At 50.5% G+C, this 22,991-nt stretch overlaps 2 protein-coding genes across 8 annotated transcripts in view; one reads left to right on the top strand and one right to left on the bottom strand.

Annotated features, from left to right (window-relative positions):
• Window positions 1-47: 47 nt before the first annotated feature.
• Window positions 48-4,565, bottom strand: HRC (histidine rich calcium binding protein). Its single transcript, XM_033846271.2, has 6 exons — window positions 1,944-4,565; window positions 1,795-1,865; window positions 1,187-1,255; window positions 871-925; window positions 371-407; window positions 48-186 (listed from the first exon to the last, which is right to left on the bottom strand). The coding sequence occupies exons 1-6, from the start codon at window positions 3,541-3,543 to the stop codon at window positions 150-152; spliced, it is 1,869 nt and encodes a 622-aa protein (XP_033702162.1). The 5' UTR covers window positions 3,544-4,565; the 3' UTR covers window positions 48-149.
• Window positions 4,566-4,823: 258 nt separating this feature from the next.
• The window catches only part of TRPM4 (transient receptor potential cation channel subfamily M member 4), a 33,434-nt gene continuing 15,266 nt past the window's right edge, over window positions 4,824-22,991 (top strand). For 4 of the 7 annotated variants that reach the window (XR_004523509.2, XR_004523510.2, XM_033846115.2 and 1 more), the window contains exons 1-13: window positions 4,825-4,972; window positions 5,273-5,340; window positions 9,506-9,680; window positions 10,031-10,211; window positions 10,403-10,566; window positions 10,772-10,955; window positions 15,469-15,530; window positions 15,681-15,866; window positions 16,204-16,303; window positions 19,020-19,132; window positions 19,503-19,835; window positions 20,014-20,148; window positions 22,829-22,958. Coding sequence is in view for 5 of the 7 variants with exons in the window: in XM_033846115.2 (XP_033702006.1) it covers window positions 4,949-4,972; window positions 5,273-5,340; window positions 9,506-9,680; window positions 10,031-10,211; window positions 10,403-10,566; window positions 10,772-10,955; window positions 15,469-15,530; window positions 15,681-15,866; window positions 16,204-16,303; window positions 19,020-19,132; window positions 19,503-19,835; window positions 20,014-20,148; window positions 22,829-22,958 (1,855 nt within the window). In the remaining 2 variants the exon portion in view is untranslated. Of the gene's footprint in view, window positions 4,973-5,272; window positions 5,341-9,505; window positions 9,681-10,030; window positions 10,212-10,402; window positions 10,567-10,771; window positions 10,956-15,468; window positions 15,531-15,680; window positions 15,867-16,203; window positions 16,304-19,019; window positions 19,133-19,502; window positions 19,836-20,013; window positions 20,149-22,828; window positions 22,959-22,991 lie in introns of all 7 variants that reach the window. The other 3 variants (XM_033846118.2, XM_033846117.2, XM_033846119.2) reach the window with 3 other exon arrangements.

The following is a 22,991-nucleotide window of genomic DNA, read 5'->3' on the forward strand; positions in this document are numbered from 1 at the left end:
ACCCGCATTCCCCGGTGCCCAGAGGATCCAGACCCCAGGCCAGACAATGAGGTTTCGGGGAGCACGTTTATTCAGAGAAATAAATATGGCCCGTGGAAAGGGGTTGGAGGGCCAGGGAGATGTATCTGCGCCGCAGCCGTGTGTCTGGGTTAGGGTTTCGGAGTTTCCAGCATGTCTGCCAGGGCTCTGGAGAGAAGGACGCAGAGGTTGGACAGCCGAAGTGTCCAAAGCTCACACCAGGGCGCTTAGAGGTCGTTAACCTGCTCATTTCACCAAGGGGGGACTAGAGGCTCAGGGCTTTCCAATAATTCATAGCGGGACAGCACCTTTCTAAACGGGGCCCTTAAACATCCCCCCTCCACACACTTACTGGTACAGGGACGAGGAGAAATAGTCGACGTAGCTTCCTGTAGGAGAGAAGAGGCTTGAGGGGTACACCACGGGTGAAATTGGGGGCCACTTTTCACTCAGTCCAGGACCAGGACTAGCTCCGCCCCCTTTTCTGGATTCCTTCCCCCAAACTAATTCCTTCTACAGCGACTCCTCCCTTCCTCCTGGCTCTAAGTGTTCCCATTCTCCAATAGCCCCACGCCCCGCCGCGTCCTTCGAATTCCACTTGCTTTGGCCCCAACCTCTTGGTTCTAGGCTAACCCCTCAATCCGAACCTCTTAGGTTTTGGCACCTATCCCCAACCTTCCCTCTGCCCGGCCCCGCCCCTCCGTGCTCCTCCCGCTCGTCACAGAGTCCCAGCCTTGGCCACGCCTCCGCACATAGCCACGCCCACAACCTTCCAGCCTGCTCCTCAGGTTGGCTCCACCCACCAGGCCCCGCCCCTTCATCAGGTTTCTTCTGGGCCCCACCCATGCTCACCCGGAGTGCAGACAGTTTCGCAGAGCAGCGGGCAGAGGTAGCAGAACTGGCAGTGCTGGGGGCGGGGGTGGGGAGAGAGAATGAGCGGTACGAGGTGGTCAGGGGCGGTGTTAGGATGGGGCGTGGGCCGTACTTGGGCAGGAGGCTAGCTAGGCGGAGGTTAAGGTCAGAGGCAGGATCGGGTTTGGAGTCAAGGCTGCATCAGGGGTAAGGGGTTAGGTCAGTTTGAGGGCAGAAGATTTGGGGCTGGGGGTGCTCAGATGGTCCCGGGCTGTCGGGAAACCTGGTGGATCCTTGAGTCTGGGAGAAGTCTCACCTGGCACTGGTCGCAGTGCTCTCCCATGTTCTCCTCGTCACAGTGACAGTTCTCACATTCAGTGCATCGCTGGGGACCAGAGGAGCCTGGTTAGGCAGGGAGGGACGTTTGGGAGCCACCCGCCAGTCCTCCACCCTGCCCACTGGACATATCCCCAACTTCTCAGCCTCATTACTTCTGACACTGAGCTCAGTATCTTCCTCCAACCTGCTTAATCTGCTTCCCACCCCCTCATTTCCCTATTGCAAGGCGCCCCGACGTCCCCTTGTCTCTGTGGGCTGGACCTTTGGGTACTCTCTTCACCCCCTCTCTTCCTATTCTCCCCATAGCCTGTCAGTCTCCAGTCCTGTCCCACCTCCCTCGGCTCTGCCTTGAACCTTCCTCCCTGTCCCCACATCTGCAAGTGCAGCTCAGGCCTCACCCTCTCTTTCCTGGACCACTATCCCAGGCTCCTCCCCAGCCTCCTGGCCTCCAGTCTGTCCCCGACTTGGCCCCAAAAGTGTCTTTGTTTACTCGGGCCCGTTGCTCAGGGCCCTCCCAAGGCACACCAGAGCCCAGAAACAAACTCTAGGAACAGCTTGGTGGGTGGAGCTGGGTTGCGGACATACATTGCAGATGGAGCAGTAGCCACACAGGGACCCTGGCTGGTAGTTCCCATACTCCTGGGCATCCTGCTGATCTGTGGGGACAAGAGGGCAGCAGTGACCCAGGTTGACTCCGCTCCTCCCCACCCCCATCATCCAGTCAGATCACTTACCCATGTCCTCACCACTCTCCTCTTCACTGGAGGCACCTCCAGACACCTCCCTCCTGGCCAGTGGGTTGGGGATGATGGTGAAGGGGAGCTCATCCTCTTCCAGCCCCTCCTCCTCATCTTCTTCCTCCTGGTGGTCTTGGCTCAGTGGGACCCAAACCTCAGCCCTCTCTTCCCTCCTCTCCTCCTCCTCTTCCTCCTCTTCTTCCTCCTCCTCCTGGCTCAGGCTGAGGCCATGACCTTCCTCCTTGTCTTCCTCATCCTCCTGGTCCAGGCTGCCATGGTGGGTACCTTCTCCTCCCTCCTCTGAACCTTCATCATCATCTTCATGGGAGCTGTGATCCTCTTCCTTCTCTTCCTCTTCCTCCTCAGAATCACTCTCCCTTAAATGGCTTCTATCCTTTACCCCCACGTATTCTGGGGACTGGTGGTTAGTCTCCTCTTTGATGGACCCTCTGTGGCCAGTCCCTTTATCTCTGTGGCTTTGCTGCCTGTGGCTGGGAGCCTGGTGGCCAAGCTTGGCAGAGGTGTCCTCATCTTCCTCCTTGGGGACTCCGTGGTGGTGATGGCCATGGACTGCTCTTTCATGTTCCTCTGGGAAGTCCTCCTCCTTAGTGCTCTTGTGGCCTTGGGGCTGGTGGCTTGCAACATGGTGGCTGAACTTGACTGTGATCTCCTCCTCGTTGTCTCCAAGGCCATGGTGGGTATGTCTGGGAACCTGGTGCCAGTGTTCAGTGGACACATCCTCATCCTCATCTTCCTTGTCTCTGTGGCCTTGATGTCTGTGGCTAGGGATATGATGGTGGTGTTCATCTGAGACATCTTCATTGTCTTCCTTCCCATGGCCTTGACTCCTGTGGGTCTGGTGTATGTACTCAGTGGAGACATCATCATCATCATCTTCTTCTTCTTCATGGCCTCGGTGTCTGTGGCTGGGGCCATGATGGGGGTGTTCATCTGAGACATCTTCATCCTTTTCCTTCCCGTGGTCTTGGTGTCTGTGGACCTGGTGTCCATACTCAGTGGAGACATCCTCCTCTTCCTCTTCTTCATCCTCCTCTTCTCCATGACCTCGGTGTACATGCCTGACGATATGATGGTGATGCTCACTGGACACAACTTCGTCTTCATCTTGACGGCCATGGCTCCTGTGGCTGGGGAAGTGGTGCCCGTGCTCAGCTGAATCATCCGCCTCTTCATTCCCATGGCTTCTGTGCCCACGGGCCTGCTGAGCATGCTCTGTGTGTTCCTCCTCATCAGAGGTGTTCTCATCTCCCACCGTGTGGCCTTGGTACCTATGGTCTTGGGATTCTCTGGAGACATCTTCATCCTCTTCTCTGTGGTCTCCGTGGCCCCAGAAATGATGCCCACTCTCCGTGGAAACATCCTTGTTCTCATCTCCATGGCCTCTATGGCTGTGCGTGGGGTGGCCAAACTTGCCCGATGCGTCCTCTGAGGGCTCCGAAGCTCCTGCATTGTCGTTCCAGTTGCTGGGCCCCAGCCCAGCCCCTCTCAGCTGCTGGGTCACGGCAGTGGGGAGAAGCAGGCTGGCCACTGCAGCCCAGAGGAGAAAAGTGTGCAGCCATGGCCCACAGTGGCCCATGGGGACAGACAGGCAGCAGAGCTTCTCCCAGGGCTGGCTCCCACTGTGGCTATGGCTATGTGGATGAATGTTGGGCTCCTTCTGTTTCTTTCTCCCTGTGTTGTTCCTTTGCTGTGTCTCTCTCGGCCTCTGTCCCCCGGCCCTCACAGCCAGGCCCTCTGAGGCAGTCTCCAGAGCCCCTTACCCTCCTCTCTGGCCCTCCCTCCCACTTCCCAGCCAATAGGGTCTCTCCCCTCCCCTCTCTGTGGCTAAATTTACTCTCAGCCCCGAGTTATTCTGGGTCAGTCCCCATCTGCCCCTCCCCTCCTGCTCCTCCCCCTCCCAGCTGGGGAGGGGGTGGATGAAGGGGTCTCTCCTTGGCCAGGAGAGGGGAGCCAAGGGATTTGACTTTGGGTTGCCAACAAGTTCATGTTTGGCAGCTGCAAAGACAATGGCTAGATTTTTAGTAGGCCAATCTGGGGGGAGCCTGGGCCATGGGGGAGGGTAGCAGGAGGGATGTATCTGAGGGGAGAAACCCCTGCCCAGGAAGGACTGGGGGTTAGATTATGGGGAGTTTCTGGCCAGAATGGGCTACTCTGCTGAGAAGGTGGATGCCAATATGGAAGCCCTGGAATGGCGTGAAAGGAATTTTGCTCCAGCACACGTACCCATGACCTCCTGTCCCTGGAACTCAGATCTGGGGGCAGGGGATGGCGCCAGGCCAGGGCTATAAATACAGCGAGGGGGGGCAAGGGGCTCAGGTTACCCAGGAGGCCGCAGCTGTCCCTGTCAGAGAGTCGGCAGGAGACATGTGGCCCTGCCTGTCCGCATAGCAGTACCTCCCACTCCTCATCCTGTCACTGTCGCCCTCGCTCTTTGGGTTCCCATCCTTCTTTATGGGTCTCCCCCTCTCTGTCATTGTTTCTTCACCAGCTCTCTCTCAGGGTCCCTGTTGCCCCCCTCCTGAGGATTCTGTCCCCTTCTCCCTCTCCCTCTGAGTGTCTGCCACCCATCTAAATCTTTCTCTCTCCCTCTTTGGGTCAATGTAGCGCCCCCCCAATCTCTGTTCCCCCTTTCTGATTCTCTGCCCCCGCCTAAGTCTTAGTGTTTCCCGCCCCCCATCCCCCGACCTGGGTCAGTGTGCCCTCTCTCTCATCGCTGGCATTTCCTCTCTGCGTCTCTGTCCCCCTCTCCCTGGGTTCCTGTCCCCCTCTCCCTGGGTCCCTGCCCGCCTCTCTCTGGATCCTGTCCGACCCTTTGCCCCGCCTCCCGCTCTACGCTTCTCCGAGATTCCCCGCCCCCCAGGCCTGGCCCCGCCCAAGGCTGGGCTGGGAAGTGGCGGATCCGGTTTGTTCAGGGCGCATCTAGAACCCGGGTTGGTGGATCGAATGCCGGGAGTCGGATAGGTTTCGGTGGCTGCGGCAGCATGGTGGGTGCAGAGAAGGAGCAGGTACAGCGGCCGGACCCAGGCCTGAGGGAACAGGGAGCTAGGGCCTGGCCTCCTGGTTTCCAGAGAGGAGGGTGCTTGAGACCCAGATTCTTGGGTCAGACAAAGGAAGGGGTTGCTGGGGGCCCGGACTCCAGGGTCCTTGGGGACGGATTGGTGAGGGGGTTGGGGGGGTCGAGTCTCCTGAGTCCGGGAGAGGAGGGCACTGGGGTCCCGGACTCCTGGGTCTCCGGCTAGGGCGCGGGTGGGTCACGGAGTGACCCTAACTGGATCCACCCCACCACTCCTTGTTCCTGTCTCCAGAGCTGGATCCCCAAGATCTTCAAGAAGAAGACGTGCACGACTTTCATCGTTGACCCCACAGATGCGGGGTGAGGAGTTCGCCCCGGGGACAGACCCCAGAGTGTCCCGGGTCCGCTGACCCCGCCCACCGCAGACCCCGCCTTTCGGTTCCTTCCCTTCCCCAGTCAGAGCGGATACTCCCAAGGGCGTTCCCTGGTGGCTCTCTACCTCGGGGAGGGCTTGGGTCAGTCTGCAAACACTTCTAATTTCCCATCCTCCCGCTCAGGTTCAGTGTTCAAGACCCAGGGCTGGGTTCTGGTTTTTTCCTTCCCCGTGTCCCTTCTGTGTGTCTCTGCCTCCTGGTGTCACTTTCTCTGTCTTTCTTTCTTGGCTGTCTCTGTTTCATCCATTCACTTGTTCGTTCATTCCTCCAAGAAATTCTCACTCAGCACTTCCAAGGGGGCATTATTTTCAAGAGCACAGGCCCTGCCAGGGTTCAGATTTCAGCTGGGACACGTGCTGTGTGGCTTCGGGCAAATCATTTCACTTCTCTGGGCCTCATCTATCATCTGGGCATAAAAACAGGCTCTAGGGCTTCCCTGGTGGCGCAGTGGTTGAGAGTCCGCCTGCCGATGCAGGGGACACGGGTTTGTGCCCCTGTCCGGGAAGATCCCACATGCCGCGGAGCGGCTAGGCCCGTGAGCCATGGCCGCTGAGCCTGCGCGTCTGGAGCCTGTGCTCCGCAACGGGAGAGGCCACAACAGTGAGAGGCCCGCGTACTGCAAAAAGAAAAAAAAAAAAAAAACCAGGCTCCATTTCCTGCGGATATTGTAAGAATTAAACAAGTTACTGCTTATGATATTTCTGAAACAGTGCCCAGCACATAGTAATCACTGGAAAATATGTCCATAGGAACCACCGGAAGGTAGCAATTACTAGCATGTGTAGGGCCTGTGCTTGTGCTGGGTGGCTGAGGGGTGGGGAGTGGCCACCATTAGGAGTTCCTGGCCTTCAGTGATGGTCTCTCAAGTGGGTTCTGGCTTTCTAGTGTCCTCAAGGCAATCTTTGGGGTATGGGAAATGTCAACGTTCCTAATTTAGTGTGTGTTTTATTATGACTATATTAGTGCAGGATGGCTTGAATTATGTATAAATAAACATATATATTATTTGGGGGTGAGTGCTCAAAAACTTTTACTGATGGAAAGGGCGGTCAAGGAATTTTAGGAACCTCTGGTCTGGTGGGAGGAAGATGATTATAAGGCAAGGAGATGGGAGCTGCAAAGGACAAGCCACTGGGCCCAGTGGGAGCCAAGAGGAGGCATCTGGTTAAGTCCGAGGAGGGGACACAGGGTGTCACCAATGGCTTCTGTAGGAGGAGGGGCTAATGAGGTGACATTGGAAGGTGATAAAGTTGGAGTTTGACAGTTGAAGGTGGGTTGGATTCCAGGAGTGGGAACAAGTATAAATTGCCCCCTATTGACTATGTGGCTTGCAAATGGGGCAGAGTTCAAGGTGCAGAGAGCATCTGAAAGAGGATATCAAGCAGGAGGGCAGGGCCAGTAGTCAGACAGCCTCAAATGTCACCCCGAGGGGTTGGTGTTCCGGGGAGCCATGGGAGGGGCAGAGTCAGCTCTGGGTGTGGATAGATGCCCTGAGGGCCACATGAGGATGAATAGGAGTTCAGGAAGCTGGGGAAGAGGCTGGGCAAGGGACAGGTGGGAGGAGAACAGGCCTGAGGCAGGCCAGGGCTGAGGGGACACAGAGAGGTGGGGACAGGGCAAAGATTCAGGGGCAGGAGCTTGGGGACCGATGGATTTGCAGAGTGAGAGGGGAGAGGGGAGGATGGGCCCAGACATCTGGTCTGGGGCCTGGGAAACAGTGAGCTTGTCCCCGAGATAGGAACCCAGGTGCATGAGTAGGTTTGGGAAATGTTGCCCAGCTCAGAGTGGGATTTCGTGTGTGGGAGGGGCCTGGGGGAGCCAGGGGCATTGCAAACCTGGTTCAGGGACTCAGGAAAGGTCTGTGACTTCCATCCAAGATTTGAGAAGTCCTAGCTGTAGGTGGTAATGGAAACTGAAGTGGAAGTAGGATGGGGGGAAGAAAGTGTAAAATCAGAGGAGGTTGCAAACTGGCAATTCTATGGCCGATGTTTTCTTTTTTTTCTTCCACGGAAGAAAGGATTGCTAAAAACTTGTCTCTGAATGCTTCAAGACAGACATGCTGCCTCAAGTCAGCACAGCCTCCGGCACATCCGCTTATAATTTTCCACCTGATGCTTCTTTCTCTTACGTAATTACCTGCCTGGCCCTTGGGGCCATTGAGTTTGAGACCCATGTAGGGAAGGCATGTGGTCCTGGCTCTGGGGAACACCTACACTCAAGGGAGGCACAGAAGAAGAGAAAGCCACAGATGAGGCAGAGACAGAGCAGCCAGGGGAATGGGTGTGCTCTGCCAGGGAAAAGCTTTTCTAGAGTCAGCCTTTTAGATATGACCAGTGCTACTTTGTCGGAGTCAGATGAGACCTGAATAGGAGCCATTGTACTCGGGGATGTGCAGGTAATTGCTGATTTTTATCGGGAACAATTTCGTTTTCAGTGGCCACACAGAGAAAGGGGGGTAGGAGATGAGACGGACAGAGGGGGAGTCTGCCAGTGCTGTCTACCAGAAGTTTCTGCAATGGTGAAAATGTTCTATATCCACATCCAGTATGGCAGGCACTGGCCACGTATGGCTCCTGATCACTTGAAATGTGGCCAGAGCAACTGAGGAACTGAATTTTTAGTTGTATCTAATTTTAATTTATTTGACTATAAGGAGCACGGTGTGGCTAGAGGCTACTGTACTGGACAGTTCAGGTTCTGGAACATTCCATGAAGAAATTTTGCCAGGAAGGGCTCGTGGGAAGTAGATGGACAGGAATGAGGGGGGGGGGGTCCAGGGACGGGGTTGAGATAGGTGAAAGGATCAAGTGGGTAAACTGAGGCATGCCAGGACCCTGGAGGTAGACTCAGGAAGAGGGAGGGATGTATCCTATAGTTCTCACTGTGCCAGGAGCTGGTGTATTCTGTTTGGATTTGTTGGCCATTCTTTTAGTGACTTTACAACTCTTGTCAAATCCATGGACCACCTGTGCTATTCTTTCCATAAAATTAGTCCTTAAATCATGGCTCACTCTGTTTACATAAATGCAGGTCTCCCCCGATATTTGAATCCCTTCTGGAATCAGGGACCAAAGAGATTTAGATACATTTTCAAATAAATCCCTCATCTCCCAAACCTGTGTGGCTTGCTGTTTTTAAACTCAGGTGCCAATCCCATTAGGTAACAAGGGATACTTGCGTATTTATTTAGGGGGAAAGAAGTTTCATATGTGATCACCGTAAATGCAAAATCTGTTCCATTTGCCACAAAGAGAAAGAAACAAGCCATAAAAGACAATCACAATGAAAACCAGGTGAAAAGTATTTACCGTCTAAGTGGATGCTGTTGCCAGCCCGGTTTTCTGAGCCTGAGGCCAGCTTTTCTCTGTTAAAAAGAAAAAGTAAAGAGTTAGGCATTAAAAACATTCTAGCACCCAGCTGATCCTCTCTCCTTGACAGTAATTAGGAGAACTCAAAAAGGAATGACTTTCTTACTGTGTTGTTCAAGGTTATTTAAAGCTCAGTGTGGAGTTCACGGAGACCGGATCTGGTATGCGGCCCCCATTTTAGGAAATGTTGTGTTATTTCATTGGCCCCTCACAGTTCTATGACGGAGGCTGGGCTATCATTGCCTTTCCATTTGAGGTGGAAATTTAGGCTCAGAGAGATGAAACTACTTGCTCAAAGTCACACAGCTGCCTTGGCCTCTAGTGCATGCGTGCTCTGTGATCACTCTCTTGATTTTCCTTTTCGTGTGAATACCATCTGTTTGAACTGGGGGCAGCAAGGACATCCCCAATGGCCCCCTGCACTTTTCCACGTCAGGCCCTGAAGGCAGCAGTGAGTGTGGGATCTGGTATGCAGACCTCCCTGCTCAGGTGCTCTTGAGCCACTGTGGCTTCCTGCTGGTGGGTGAGGTGACTGTGGTTGTTCTGCCCCAGTCTCTCCCTCAGGCTGGTCAGAACCATGGAGGGCCAGGGCCAGGGCCAGGGTCAGTATGGACTGTGAGCTCCTCTGGAGGGAGATGCAGAAATATGGACATTTCTACAGGATGCTTGGGGTCGGTGCGGACGCCTCTGGGCTTCATCCTCCTCCTTCCCCTCCCCCCTCAGGGGGACCTTGTGCCAGTGTGGGCAACCCCGGTGTGCCCACCCATCAGTGGCTGTGGAGGATGCATTCGGGGCAGCCGTGGTGACCGTATGGGACAGTGACTTGCACACCACGGAGAAGCCCACAGATGCCTTCGGAGACCTGGACTTCCTGGGTGCCGGCCGCAAGGCCAGCAATGTGAGGCTTGCATGTCTGGGCAGGGCCAGGGTTGACCAGTGGGGCTGCATGCCTCAGGGGCTCCCGGAGCCAGGGTCTGGGGGTATCCCAACTGAACATTGTGTCTCCCCATTTACCCATCCCTATCTTCACCTCTCCTGGATCCCTGTCCCCTCCACCCCTGTCTTTTCTAAGCCTGTCCCCCTCTCTCTGGGTCTCTGTCCTCCTCTCTCTGGGTCTCCATCCCTCCCCTCTGGGTCTCTGTCCCCGTCCCCCCTCCCCCCATCTCTGTGCTCCTCTCTCTGCGTCTCTGTCCCTTTCTCTCTGTCTCTGTCCCCTTCCCCGTGTCCCTTCCTCTTGTGTGTCCACAGTTCCTCCGGCTCTCTGACCGCACGGATCCAGCTACAGTTTATAATCTGGTCACAAACATATGGGGCTTCCAGGCCCCGAACCTGGTGGTGTCAGTGCTGGGGGGGTCGGGGGGCCCCACCCTCCAGACTTGGCTGCAGGACCTGCTGCGACGCGGGCTGGTGCGGGCTGCCCAGAACACAGGTGACTGAGGGTGGGCATCTGCCTCCTGGGCCGGGGCCGGCTGCCCCCCCCATCTCCCCCACTTCCCTGGAATTCTGTCTTTCCCCACTCCCGCCTTTGTGTGTGGGGTTTTGTCTCACTCTCTAGTCTCTGTCTGTCTCTGCACGCCTGTGTGTCTCTGGACCTCACCACCAGTCTGTGTCGCTGTGTAGGGGCCTGGATTGTCACCGGAGGGCTGCACAAGGGCATTGGACGGCATGTGGGTGTGGCAGTGCGGGACCACCAGACAGCCAGGACTGGGGGCAACAAGGTGGTGGCCATGGGCGTGGCCCCCTGGGGCGTGGTTCGGAATAGAGACACCCTCATCAACCCCAAGGTGGGACCCAGGGTCTTGGACAAGGTGGGGGTTGGGGGCCAGGAGTCTGGGGTCTGAGGGGGGAGGGGCTGGGGGCCTGGACTCCTGGGTATGAGGGAGGAGGGGCTGGGGACCTGTAGTTCCGGGTCTGAGGGAGAACGGGGCTGGGTGTCTGTCCTCTTGGCCCTGATGGAAAGACTCCCTGGTCTGGCCACTTGTCCCCCAGGGCTCGTTTCCTGCGAGGTACCGGTGGCGCGGTGACCCCGAGGATGGGGTCCAGTTTGCTCTCGACTACAACTATTCGGCCTTCCTTCTGGTGGACGACGGCACCCACGGCCGCCTGGGCGGCGAGAACCGCTTCCGCTTGGGCTTCGAGTCCTACCTTGCCCAACAGAAGACGGGCGTGGGAGGTGAGTGGCTCCTTCCACCGGGGATTCACAGCCCAAAGCTCAGGATCCCAGTGGTCAGATCTGGTAGGAATTTGGGGGTTGCGGCCAGGGGGAGTTTCCTATGGTCAAGTGCCTCCTCCCATCATTTGCTGTGTTTGAAAAAATCATTATCTTGAAATCTACAATACCGAAAGGTGGACAGCTTGATGATTTTTTTTTTTTTTTTTTTTTTTGCGGTACACGGGCCTCTCACTGCTGTGGCCTCTCCCGTTGCGGAGCACAGGCTCCGGACGCGCAGGCTCAGCCACTCCGCGGCACGTGGGATCTTCCCAGACTGGGGCACGAACCCGTGTCCCCTGCATCGGCAGGCGGACTGTCAACCACTGCGCCACCAGGGAAGCCCAGCTTGATGAATTTTTAACAAATTGAATCCACTTATGCAGCCAGCACCCAGATCAAGAAACAGTAATACCAGCCCCCAGAAGCTTTCTGCCCACACCCAAGAGCCACCCTATCCTGCTTGTCACAGCAGAGTAGTTCTGACTGTGTTTCATATGAATACAATCACACCAAACCCATGTTTTAAATTCTGCCTTCTCATATTCGACATTATTTCTGTGAGATTCATCCATATCATTTCATGAACTGTAGTTTGTAAATAACCCATGGATCAAAGAAGGAAAAAGAAAGAAGCTAGAAAATATTTTGAACTGAATGATAATAATGTTATGACATACCAACACTTTGGGGATGCAGCTATTGCAGTACTTAGAGGGAAATCTGTAGACTTAAATGCTTACCTAAAATGAAAAGAAAAGAAAGATTGAAAATCAATGATTTAAGTCTCCAATTAAAAAAAATCCTAGAAACAGAAGAGCAAATCAAATCTAGAGAAAGTAGAAGCAAGGATATAATAAAGACAGGGCAGAAATCACTAAAACAGAAAGGAGGGCTTCCCAGGTGGCGCAGTGGTTGAGAGTCCGCGTGCCGATGCAGGGGGCACGGGTTCGTGCCCCGGTCCGGGAGGATCCCACGTGCCGCGGAGCGGCTGGGCCCGTGAGCCATGGCCACTGAGCCTGCGCGTCCGGAGCCTGTGCTCCGCAATGCGAGAGGCCGCGACAGTGAGAGGCCCGCGTACCGCAAAAAAAAAAAAAAAAAAAAAAAGAAACTGGCAGCTTTAAAAAAAAAAAAAAAAAAAACAGAAAGGAAATGTCCAATGTGGAAAGTCAACTAAACAGAAACCTGCTTCTTTATAAACATTTCCTGTATTTTAAAAAGTGTCCATTTAATTCTTTTTTTTTTTAAGTATTTATTTATTTTTGGCTGCATTGGGTCTTCGTTGCTGTGCGCGGGCTTTCTCTAGCTGTGGCGAGCAAGGGCTACTCTTCGTTGCGGTGCGCAGGCTTCTCATCGCGGTGGCCTCTCTTGTTGCGGAGCACGGGCTCTAGGCGCATGGGTTTCAGTAGTTGCGGCACGAGGGCTCAATAGTTGTGGCTTGTGGGCTCTAGAGTGCAGGCTCAGTAGTGTGGTGCACGGGCTTAGTTGCTCCACGGCATGTGGGATCTTCCCGGACCAGGGATTGAACCCGTTTTTCCTGCATTGGCAGGCAGATTCTTAACCACTGCACCACCAGGGAAGTCCCCCATTTAATTCTTAAACTTTACTTAGCTTTTCGGCAACTTTAATCTTATTTGTAAAATTATCTTTTTGGGGTGCAAACTGACTTTTTTGGGGTGTATAATTCTGTGAGTTTAGGCGTGTGTAGAGATTCATGTCCACAGTCAGGACATAGACCAGTTCTGTTACCATGAAGGCATTCCTTTTGCACCCAGCCCCTGGCAGCCACTGATCTGTTTTCCATCACTCTAGTCTTCTCTTTTCCAGAAGCTAAATAAATGGAATAATATAATACATGACCTTTTGAGACTGGCTTCTTTCACTCAACATAATATTTTATGGCAGCTTTAATATGTGTTTACTGGAACTAATCAAACCATGCGAAGGTATATAAGGAAATTCATAGCATTGCCTGAATTGTAGTTTGTAAATAACCCACTGGTCAAAGAAGAAAATAAAAAGACGTTAGAAAATTCCCTTCCCAGCTCCAATCCCTTCTATTGGGGTAATCTGTGTTATATGGTTTGGAGTTAATCCTTTTATATCTTTGTCTATGCTTATAAAATCCTATGCTATGCTCAGTGGTGTTCCTTTCTCTCTTTTATACTATACATATACATATCACTTTCTTATAACCATCCCTTTTAGGTACAAACTTCTCTATCTTGTATCTCCTTTTAATAGTTGTATGATATTCCTTGGTAATGGTTGTACCATCTGTTATTTAAATTTTTCTCAATTGGTGGATACTTAAAGTGCTATCAGTGTTTGGCACTACAAACAACGCTGAATAAATATCTTTGTATGAACATCCATAATTACATCCAGGTGTTTTAAATTCTATATAGTAGATCCCCCAAGTGAGATTGCTCTGTGTGTATACTAATAGATAGTACTAGATCACTTTCTTAAAGTGTGTAGCAGTTTTCACTCTCATCGAGAATGTGTGAGAGTTTCCTTTTCTGTCCAGTCTTAACCGGCTCTGGATACTCTTGGTTTAAATTTTTTTTTTTTGGCAAATTTGATGGGTAAAAAGTGACATGCCACTTTTCATTTGATTTTTTAATTTATCTAACCACTGTTAAAAGATATAAACGTATATTTTGTTGGCCAATCAGATTTCCTCAATTATGAATTGTCTATTCATATTCTTTGCACATTTTTGAATTGGGTTATTTCTTTCTTGTCTTTTTGTAAGAATTCTTTGTATCCTGTCCTTAGTAACGCTTTGACTGTTAGATGTAAAATTTTTAGAAGATACTTTAATTATGGTGTCTACTTCCATAAAAATTCTATCATTTTTATGTGGTTAGATATATTTGTTGTTCCTTTTATAGCCCCTTGGTTTCCCTTGGTTTTTTAGGAAGGTCCATTTCACTCCAATGCTATACAAATATTCTAAGTCTTCTTTTTTAATATCTTATATTTTTATGTTTAAACTTTTAATCCATCTGGAAATGATTTTTAGGTGTTTTGAGATAGGGAGTCTACATTTTTTTCTTCCAAATGGGAAACCACATTCTCTTCATGTCCATTTAATAAATAAACCATCTTTTTCCAGCTAAATTGAAATGCCACTTAAGTTGTATATTCAGTTCCTTTATATGTTGAAGTATTTCTGAACCTTTTTCTCTTCTACCTATTTATTCCTGTGCCAAAAATATATTTTGTTTGGGACTTCCCTGGTGGTCCAGTGGTTAAGACTCTGCATGTCCAATGCAGGGGGTGCAGGTTCAATCCCTGGTCAGGGAACTAAGATCCGACATGCTGTGCAGCATGGCCAAAAAAAAAAAAAATTATATATATATATATATATATATATATATATATATATATATATATATTTGTTCCTGTTGTTGTTTACAGCAGTTTAAAGACGTTTGAATATATATTAGGGAAAGTTTCTCCCTACTGTCATTTCTCAAAAATTTCTTAACTCCTCTGATATTAATTCTTTCATATGAATTTAAAAATTATTTTGTTCCATTAAGAAAAAAACAGGAAAACACTGCCAACCTCCTCCTACCTCCCTCTTTCTCCAAACTGCATTGAATTTATGTGTTACATTGTGAGAGGTTAACATGGTATTTGTTTTTCCATTTATTCAGGACTTGTTCTTATATAATGTTTATCAATTTCCTTATAAAAGTATTATACCTCTGTATGAATTAATTCCCAGGTATTTTATCATTTTTGTGAAAACATGGATAAGATACATATTATAATAGTTGTAGAAAAATTTTTTATTTTTGTGTAATTTTTGTATTAATTCTCTTAACCAAATTCTCTTATTAATATTTAGTTATTTTGAGTGGAGTCTCTCCAATTTTCTGAGAATATAAATCATCTTTCCTTCAAATAGATACCTTTGTCTCTTTCAGCTTAAAAAATATATGTACAAGTTTTCATTCCAATTATTTCATTTTCTTGCATTGTTACATTAGCTCAAAACTCCCAGATAAGTGTGAATAGTAGTAATGTTGTTTCAGTTCTTATTTTATTGGGAATAGAGTTCGTAAAAAACTTATATGAGTTTGCTATTGGGCTTTGATAAATATCTTTATTGTATTTGGATAGTCCTTTCTATTCCTTATTTCCTTTATTTTCTATTTGCACTTTCATCCTCTCCTGGCTCCTGGATGGTTAATCAGTTATAGGATTGACTCATACCTCATTCGGGAACCCAGGAGTCCAGGCTCCCAGCCCTCTCCTCCCTTGAGAAATTGAACATTACTGTCTTCAAGATCTGGCCCCTCCCAACATCCTCAAAGGCATGACAGTTCTCATGTGCCTCCGGACAGAGGATTAGGCAGAAGCCAGCGTTTGCCCTGGGGACTCCTGGGAAACGTGGTTCTCTCCCATCGCTGACAGAGGCTGATGGGAGGTGACCAAGCCCTGTGCTCTCTTCTCTCCTCAGGGACTGGAATTGACATCCCTGTCCTCCTTCTCTTGATTGATGGTGATGAAAAGATGTTGAAGGTAATAAGGGCTCAGGTGCCTGGGTCTAAGGGGGGGCAGTAGCCGGGGGCTGTACTCCTGTGTCCTAGGGGAGGAGGGGGCTGGGAATCTAGACTCCAGGAGGTGTGAATACTTTCCTTCCCTAACCTGACTCCCCCTTTTGTCCTGTAGCGGATAGAGAAGGCCACCCAGGCTCAGCTCCCCTGCCTCCTGGTGGCCGGGTCTGGGGGAGCTGCAGACTGCCTGGCAGAGATCTACACTCTGGCTCCAGGGACTGGAGGAGGCAGGCGATGTGAAGCCCAAGATCTGATTAAACGTTTCTTCCCCAAAGGGGACCCTGAGGTCCTACAGGCCCAGGTATGACATTGGGGGTCCAACTCTGGAACCTGAGATGGGAGGGAGCTGGGAACCTGGGCTCCTGGACCTTGAGAGGTGAGGATGCTGAGGATTTGGAGACCTGGATCCAAGGGAAGGGGAATGGGGGCCCAGCCTCATGGATATGAGGGAGGAAAGGCTGGGAGCCTGGACTCCTGGGTTTAAGGGAGGAGAGGCCTGGGGGCCTGGATGCCCCCTAGGTTCTGGGAGTAGAGGGTGCTAGGCACCTAGACTACTGGGTCCTTCAGGGGAATGTTCTATATCTCTGTGGACAGGGCCAGGGAGTTGGGTGTGGGTTGCAAAACTTGGTATTCTGCAGGTGGAGAGGATCATGAGTCGGAAGGAGCTGCTGACAGTCTATTCAACTGATGATGGCCCTGAGGAATTTGAGACCATTGTTTTGAAGGCCCTTGTCAAGGGTAAGGCTTGGAGTCCCAAAACTTCCCCCATTGTCAGCTCAACTTTGGACACCTCTCTTGGCCTCGGCACTTTATCCATCCTCTCTAATCTAAATTGTGCCCGTTTTTTTTTTGTTTTTTTTTTTGCGGTACGCGGGCCCCTCACTGCTGTGGCCTCTCCCGTTGCGGAGCACAGGCCCCGGATGCGCAGGCTCAGCGGCCATGGCTCACGGGCCCAGCCGCTCTGCGGCATGTGGGATCTTCCCAGACCAGGGCACGAACCCGTGTCCCCTGCATCAGCAGGCGGACTCTCACCCACTGCGCCACCAGGGAAGCCCTGTGCCCGTTTTTATCTTTTTCCTTTTATCATTGCCTTTTGGGGCTTTGCACGGTGCTATTTGGACAATTTTCCCAAGATACTTTCATTATGTTCCAACGTTGCTTTCCTTCTGTTGTATCCATCCACCCATCCTTTCATCCTTTATCCATCCATCCAGCCATATGTACATTGATCTTTCCATCTACCCATTATTCCATTCATCCTTCATGCTGCCATCCATCCAAGCATCCATCCATCTTGCCATCCACCCATCCTTCTACCAGTTTATTCACACATCTAGTAACAATTCCATCCACTCATCATTCTTCCATCCATCCATTCTTCCATCTATTAACCCACTCACCCTTTCTACTTTTCCTATATGCCTCCAATATGTTTTAAGCCCTGAGGGGTGGTGGCATCAGAGAAAAACCAGAGTGCTGTCTCCCAGCAAGGAACTCCTGATATTTCACTAGAGGAATGAATGATGAAAACCAAGGTAGGGAGCATAATGGCTGCTTGGTAGAGGCTGAGGATGGAGCTCATTATTCATTCAACAAAGATTAGGCTCAGAGATAAAAGCAGATCCTACCAGGGTTGTTTGAACATAACCTTAAGTAAAATTCAAGACAAAAGCATGGGAGAGGAACTGCTGTCAGAAAGGGGAGAAAAATGGGGAGGTGGTATTTAAACCGGGCGGCCTTGAAGAGCCAGTAGAATTGGGAGTTAGTAGGATGCGGAGGTGGGATAAATAAGTGGTAAGGGGGATCCCCAGGGCTCTGTGGGGATGTGGGCGGGGAGGGTCATTTTTGGTGTCAGAAGAGTTTTACAGGGAAAACACCCACTTAGATAAAAACTCCCAAGAGGCATAGTGTCAATTTGTAATGCGTTCTGAGTTCCAGGTCCCCACCCCAATTGCATCTACCATGTTCTGTGGTGTGGTAGTTATTTTTGACTTTGGAATCAGATAAAACTAAAATTTGAGTATCAGCTTGGCCCCCTCTCTGCTGTGTGACTTTGAGAAAGAGACTTTCCCTCTCTGAGCCTTAGTTTCTCTCTCTGAAAAATTGAGATAATACCTGGCAGGAGTGTTGTGAGCCTCAGAGGCAGATGATGGGCAGTGCCTGGTCCCCAGGGGGAGCCTAATAAACGGGAACTCTTCTTAATATGATTCCGTTTCTTGTGGGGACACATCCTTTAATAGAGGATGACAGTCAGTGGGCAAATCGGATTTACTTTACAGAAGTTAACTCATCAGCCTCCTGGGAGGAAACACAGCAGCTCTCTAAGATGTGGTTTGAGGGGGTGGTGTTTTAAGTCTGTTGCCTGCAGAAGTACAAGTGATCACACCCTGCTGGGGAAACTGGAGATGGCTGGACAGTCTCAGTGTTGGCAGAGTTGAAGGGATGGGGTTTCAGCAGGTGAGGAAGGAAGAGGGAAGGGGATGAATGCTTCATAAGAGTCTAGGAACAGCCAGGCACTGCGCTGAGCAGCTGGCACACATTATTGCCCCTGATCCTCTAACCCTTCCTGTAAGGACCGTCTGCCCAGTTTGCAGATGAAGAAACTGAGGCTTAGAGAGGGGGAAAGTGACTTGCCCAAGGTCACACGAGGCTGACCGCACACTTTTGGATCCATTAAATTATCCGATCAGATTTTTAAAGGCCACTTGTTCTTCCTTGTTCTATTTAATGACCTCCAAGGTCTTCCGAAGTCCGGCTAATGTTTACATTTTTTCTGCTACTTTTCGCCTCACAAATATTGCCAAGTTGCAGGAAACCAGAGTGACTCACATTTGCCATCATAGCCTGTGCTTTCCTGCACCAAGGCTTTTGCTCAAGCTGCTCCTGCTGCCCTGATGATTCTTTTCTCATCTTAGATGCACACTTCCAAATCCTACTGGTCTTTCAAAAGCCCTACCTCAATGTGCATCCCCTAGGAGGCTCCCTTGGGTCTCTCCATACCTCTGTGACTGTAGCCTCCCCTGGGTCCTAATCACATTCTATGCCCTCCTCCAAGGGCACCGATCACTCTAAGGGCAGTTATGTGGTTCTGGGACGTATTTCCCAGGAATGAGCTCCTTCAGGGTAGGGACTGTATCCAGTCTCTCTCCATCCCTCTTACTGCCTGGTCTGTAGCCTACCTCAGTAAATGTTAAATGAATAAATGATTCCCTTTCCTTGTCTTGGGGCCTCTCAACCACTGGTCTGAAGAGTTTTACATTCACCTCTGCCCCTGGGTTTGAATGACCTTATGCTTGTAATAGCCTGACTTCTTAAGACCCCAGACTCTGCCCAACAACACTGCCTTTATACGGAGTTTAAATGTCAGGCATCTCGAGTAGAAGTGATACAGACACCCATCAGATCTTCCCAACCTCCCCTGACTTCTTGCCCCCTCTCCTTCTCACCCTTTCAGCCTGTGGGACCTCTGAAGCCTCAGCTTACCTGGATGAGTTGCGTTTGGCTGTGGCTTGGAACCGTGTGGACATTGCCCAGAGTGAACTCTTCCGGGGGGATATCCAGTGGCGGGTGAGGGGTTGGGGCCTGGCGACTGGGGATCCTGACAAAAGGGATGCATTTCCCCCACTCCCTGACTCCTTTGGCATCTGGCTCTATCTTCCTTTATGGCGTGTCCAGCTTTCTCTTAATTGTCCATCCATCTCTGGTTGTCCATCTGTCCCCATCTTGTTCCCTCTCTCCCCATCGATCCATCCATCTACTTGCCCACCCATCCATCCTCTCATCCATCCCTCCACCCATCCATCCATCTGACCATCCATCCATCTATCCGTCACTCATAGCTCTGTACCCCCAACTCTTGTCCTTAATCTCTGACCTCACCTGGCCTTCTGCCTGTCTCTGTGCTCAACTCTTCCCCCGTTCATTCCACCCCCACCAGTCTTTCCACCTGGAAGCCTCCCTCATGGACGCCCTTCTGAATGACCGGCCAGAGTTCGTGCGCTTGCTCATCTCCCATGGCCTTAGCCTGGGCCACTTCCTGACCCCTACGCGCCTGGCCCAGCTCTACAACGCAGCGCCCCCGAACTCACTTATCCACAGCCTTTTGGACCAGGTGTCCCACAGCACAGGCAACAAAGGCCCAGTCTCTGAACCCTCTGTGGAGCCACAACCCCCTAAGGTGGGGCAGGTGCTGCGGATGCTGCTGGGGAAGTCGTGCGCACCGACGTTCCCCGCCGGGGGCACCCACCTGGGCGATGGCAGCATGGAAAACGTAAGGAACGGGGTGGGTGGGGGAAGCACAAAAGGGTCTGGGGGCGGGGCTATGCCAGGATGGGGCGTGGTCAGAGCACGGGGTGTGTGACTGAACGGGGTGTGGGGCTGATGGTTGGGGCGGAGTCAGGAAAGGTCTGGGGCGGAGACAACGCTCACCACGCCTTCCTCGCCTCCAGTCGTTTCTGCCGTGGGACAAGGCCACCTCAGAATTTCTGCTGGAAGCCGTCCCCGAGCAGGCACCCTGGAGTGACCTGCTCCTCTGGGCACTGCTGCTCAACAGGGCTCAGATGGCCGTGTACTTCTGGGAGATGGTGAGTGCTGTCTTGATCTCTGATTCTACTTGCTCCTACATTCCTGTCCTTTATTTCTACCGAACTCCAATGCTTGAGCAGTAAGATTCCCTGACCTAGGATATCACTCGTCCCCCACCCCACTCCATTCTTGATATATGACCCCGAGTGCTGTTTCTTCCTCCCCACCCCCACCCCCCATATCATGAATTTCTTGTAACTTGCTTTCTCCATTAACAATATATATTGGGCATTTACCCTTGCTCATATATATGCATCAATCTCATCCTTTCAGAGTGGTCGCTTGTAGGAGGAAGTGAGACATTATCTGTAGCTGATGGGGATTCATTTCAGCATAATTGTGCTTGCAGTTTAGATGCATTGTCGTAGTTGCAATGCAGAAGGGGACAAGACTAGAGGCAAGGATGCCAGGTAGGAAGGTAGAGCTTCAGGCAGCCAAGATGGGGGCCTGGATTAAAGCTGGTGAGACGTAGGTGTTGGGACACATTTGAGAAGTTTAAAAAAAAGTCATGGTATTCGAATAGGATCAAAGATAGACCCTATCTTTATGTCAAAGAAATATCTTGACAGGAGTTCTTCAGCCCTGGGTTATTTTCAGCCCATCCGGTCATTGGTTAAAAATAAATAGATTTTTCTTTTTTAATTGAGATAAGTGTTCCTCAGTGTTGTAGCATGTATGAGAACATCCTTCCTTTCTAAGGTTGAATTATATTCCATTGTGTGGATATACTACCTTTTCTTTATCCATTCATCTGTTGATGGACATGTGGATTGTTTTGACCTTTTGGCTATTGTGAATAATACTGCTATGACGAGTGTACAAATATCTGTTTGAGTCCCTGCTTTCAGTTGTTTTGAGGACATATCTAAGAGTGGAATTGCTGGACCATATGGTAATTCTAGGTTTAATTTTTTGAGGAACTGCCATACTATTTTCCACAGTGGTGGTACCATTTAAATTTCCACCAGCAATGCACACAAGTGTTCCAATTTCTCCACATCTTTACCAACACTTGTTATTTTCTTTTCTCTTTTCTCGTCCTTCCTCTCTCTCTCTGTCTCTTTCTTTCTTTTTTATAACTGACATCCTAATGGGTGTGATCTGTGTTTTTTTTTTAAATATATATTTATTTATTTATTTACTTGGCTGCGCCGGGTCTTAGTTGCGGCACGTGGGATCTTAGTTGCGGCATGCAGGCTCTTGGTTGTGGCATTCAGGATCTAGTTCCCTAACCAGGGATTGAACCCAGGCCCCCTGCATTGGGAGCTTGGAGTCTTAACCACTGGACCACCAGGGAAGTCCCTCTCACTTGATTTCTTTTTTTTTTTTAAGTTTTATTTTTATTTATTTTATTTGTTTATTATTTTGGGCTGCATTGGGTCTTCGTTGCTGTGCGTGGGCTTTCTCTAGTTGTGGCGAGCGGGGGCTACTTTTTGTTGCAGTGCCCGGGCTTCTCATTGCGGTAGCTTCTCTTATTGCAGAGCACAGGCTCTAGGGGGTGCGGGCTTCCGTAGTTGTGGCATGCGGGCTCAGTAGTTGTGACTCATGGGCTCTAGAGCACAGGCTCAGTAGTTGTGGCACACGGGCTTAGTTGCTTCATGGCATGTGGGATCTTCCTGGACCAGGGCTCGAACCCACGTCCCTTGCATTAGAAGGCGGATTCTTAACCACTGCGCCACCGGGGAAGTCCCTGGTTCCTTTTTATAATTTCTATATCTTTATTTCTATTCTCTATTTGCTGACACATCATTCTCCTGGCTTCCTTTAGCTCTTTGTTCATAATTTCCTTCAGCTTTTTGAGCATATTTAAGACAGTTGATTTAAAGTCTTTCTCTAGTAAGTAAATCCAGTGGCTACGTTTCCTAATTTCTTTTGTCCTGTGAATGGGTCATACTTTTTTGTTTCTTTGCATGCCTCATAATTTTTGTTGTTGTTGTTGTTGAAAACAGGACATTTTGAATATTATAATATGGCAACTTTGGAAATCAGCTTAACTCCTTCCTTCAGGGGTTGTTGTTGCTGCTTGTTGTGGGTAGTTGTTGTTTGTTTAGCGACTTTCCTAAGCTATTTTTGTAAAGTCTGTATTCTTCATCATGTATGGCCACTGAAATCCCATTCTGTTAGCTTAGTGGTCAGCTAGTGACTTGACAGAGATTCCCTTAAATGCACAGGGGTGGGGGAATAAAGCCCTTCCACTTTGCAGGTTGGCTCTTTGTGGAGCTGACTTTTAACACTTAGGCAGGCTGTTTACAATCTGCCTTTAGCCTTCACTGCCTGCTTTTGCTGAGCCTAAAGGTGAGCCAGAGGTGAAAGCTTAGGGCTTTCCATAGTCTTTTCTGAGCATGCATCCAGTCTTGGTCATGTTTGTAGCCTTCTAGATTTCCTGGTACATGTAGGAGCTTTTTATTTTTTTGTTTTATTTTTACTTCTTGATTTATTTGGCTGTGCTGCGTGGCATGCGGGATGTTAGCTCCCCGACCAGGGATCTAACCCATGCTTCCTGCAGTGGAAGCTCAGAGTCCTAACCACTGGACCACCAGGGAATTCCCCATAGGAGCTTTTAAAACCCCTCACTCCCTCAAGCATCTCCTTCCCCAGCTGCTTCCCTCTTCTCTCCCAAGCTGTTCAGAGTATCTGTTGCTTGCCTCAGCTACTTGAGGCCTGTCTCTGTCTCTCCAGGGTTCCAGTTCTGTGGCCTCAGCTCTTGGGGCCTGTTTGTTGCTGCGAGTGCTGGGGCGCCTGGAGGCTGAGACTGAGGAGGCAGCACGGAGGAAGGACCTGGCAGCCAAGTTTGAGGGGCTGGGTGTTGGTGCGTGGGGCATGGGTGCCTGGCGGGGCAGAG

This window comes from Tursiops truncatus, chromosome 19 (assembly GCF_011762595.2).
Source record: "Tursiops truncatus isolate mTurTru1 chromosome 19, mTurTru1.mat.Y, whole genome shotgun sequence".
Lineage (NCBI taxonomy): Eukaryota > Metazoa > Chordata > Mammalia > Artiodactyla > Delphinidae > Tursiops > Tursiops truncatus.

Excerpts from the sequence above, each read along its gene's own strand:
- HRC (XM_033846271.2), bottom strand. The coding sequence starts at position 3,543 with ATGGGCCACTGTGGGCCATGGCTGCACACTTTTCTCCTCTGGGCTGCA. Across the intron at positions 1,866-1,943 it reads GGAGAGTGGTGAGGACATGG|ATCAGCAGGATGCCCAGGAG; the intron begins GTAAGTGATCTG and ends TTGTCCCCACAG. Across the intron at positions 926-1,186 it reads AGCACTGCGACCAGTGCCAG|CACTGCCAGTTCTGCTACCT; the intron begins GTGAGACTTCTC and ends CCCCGCCCCCAG.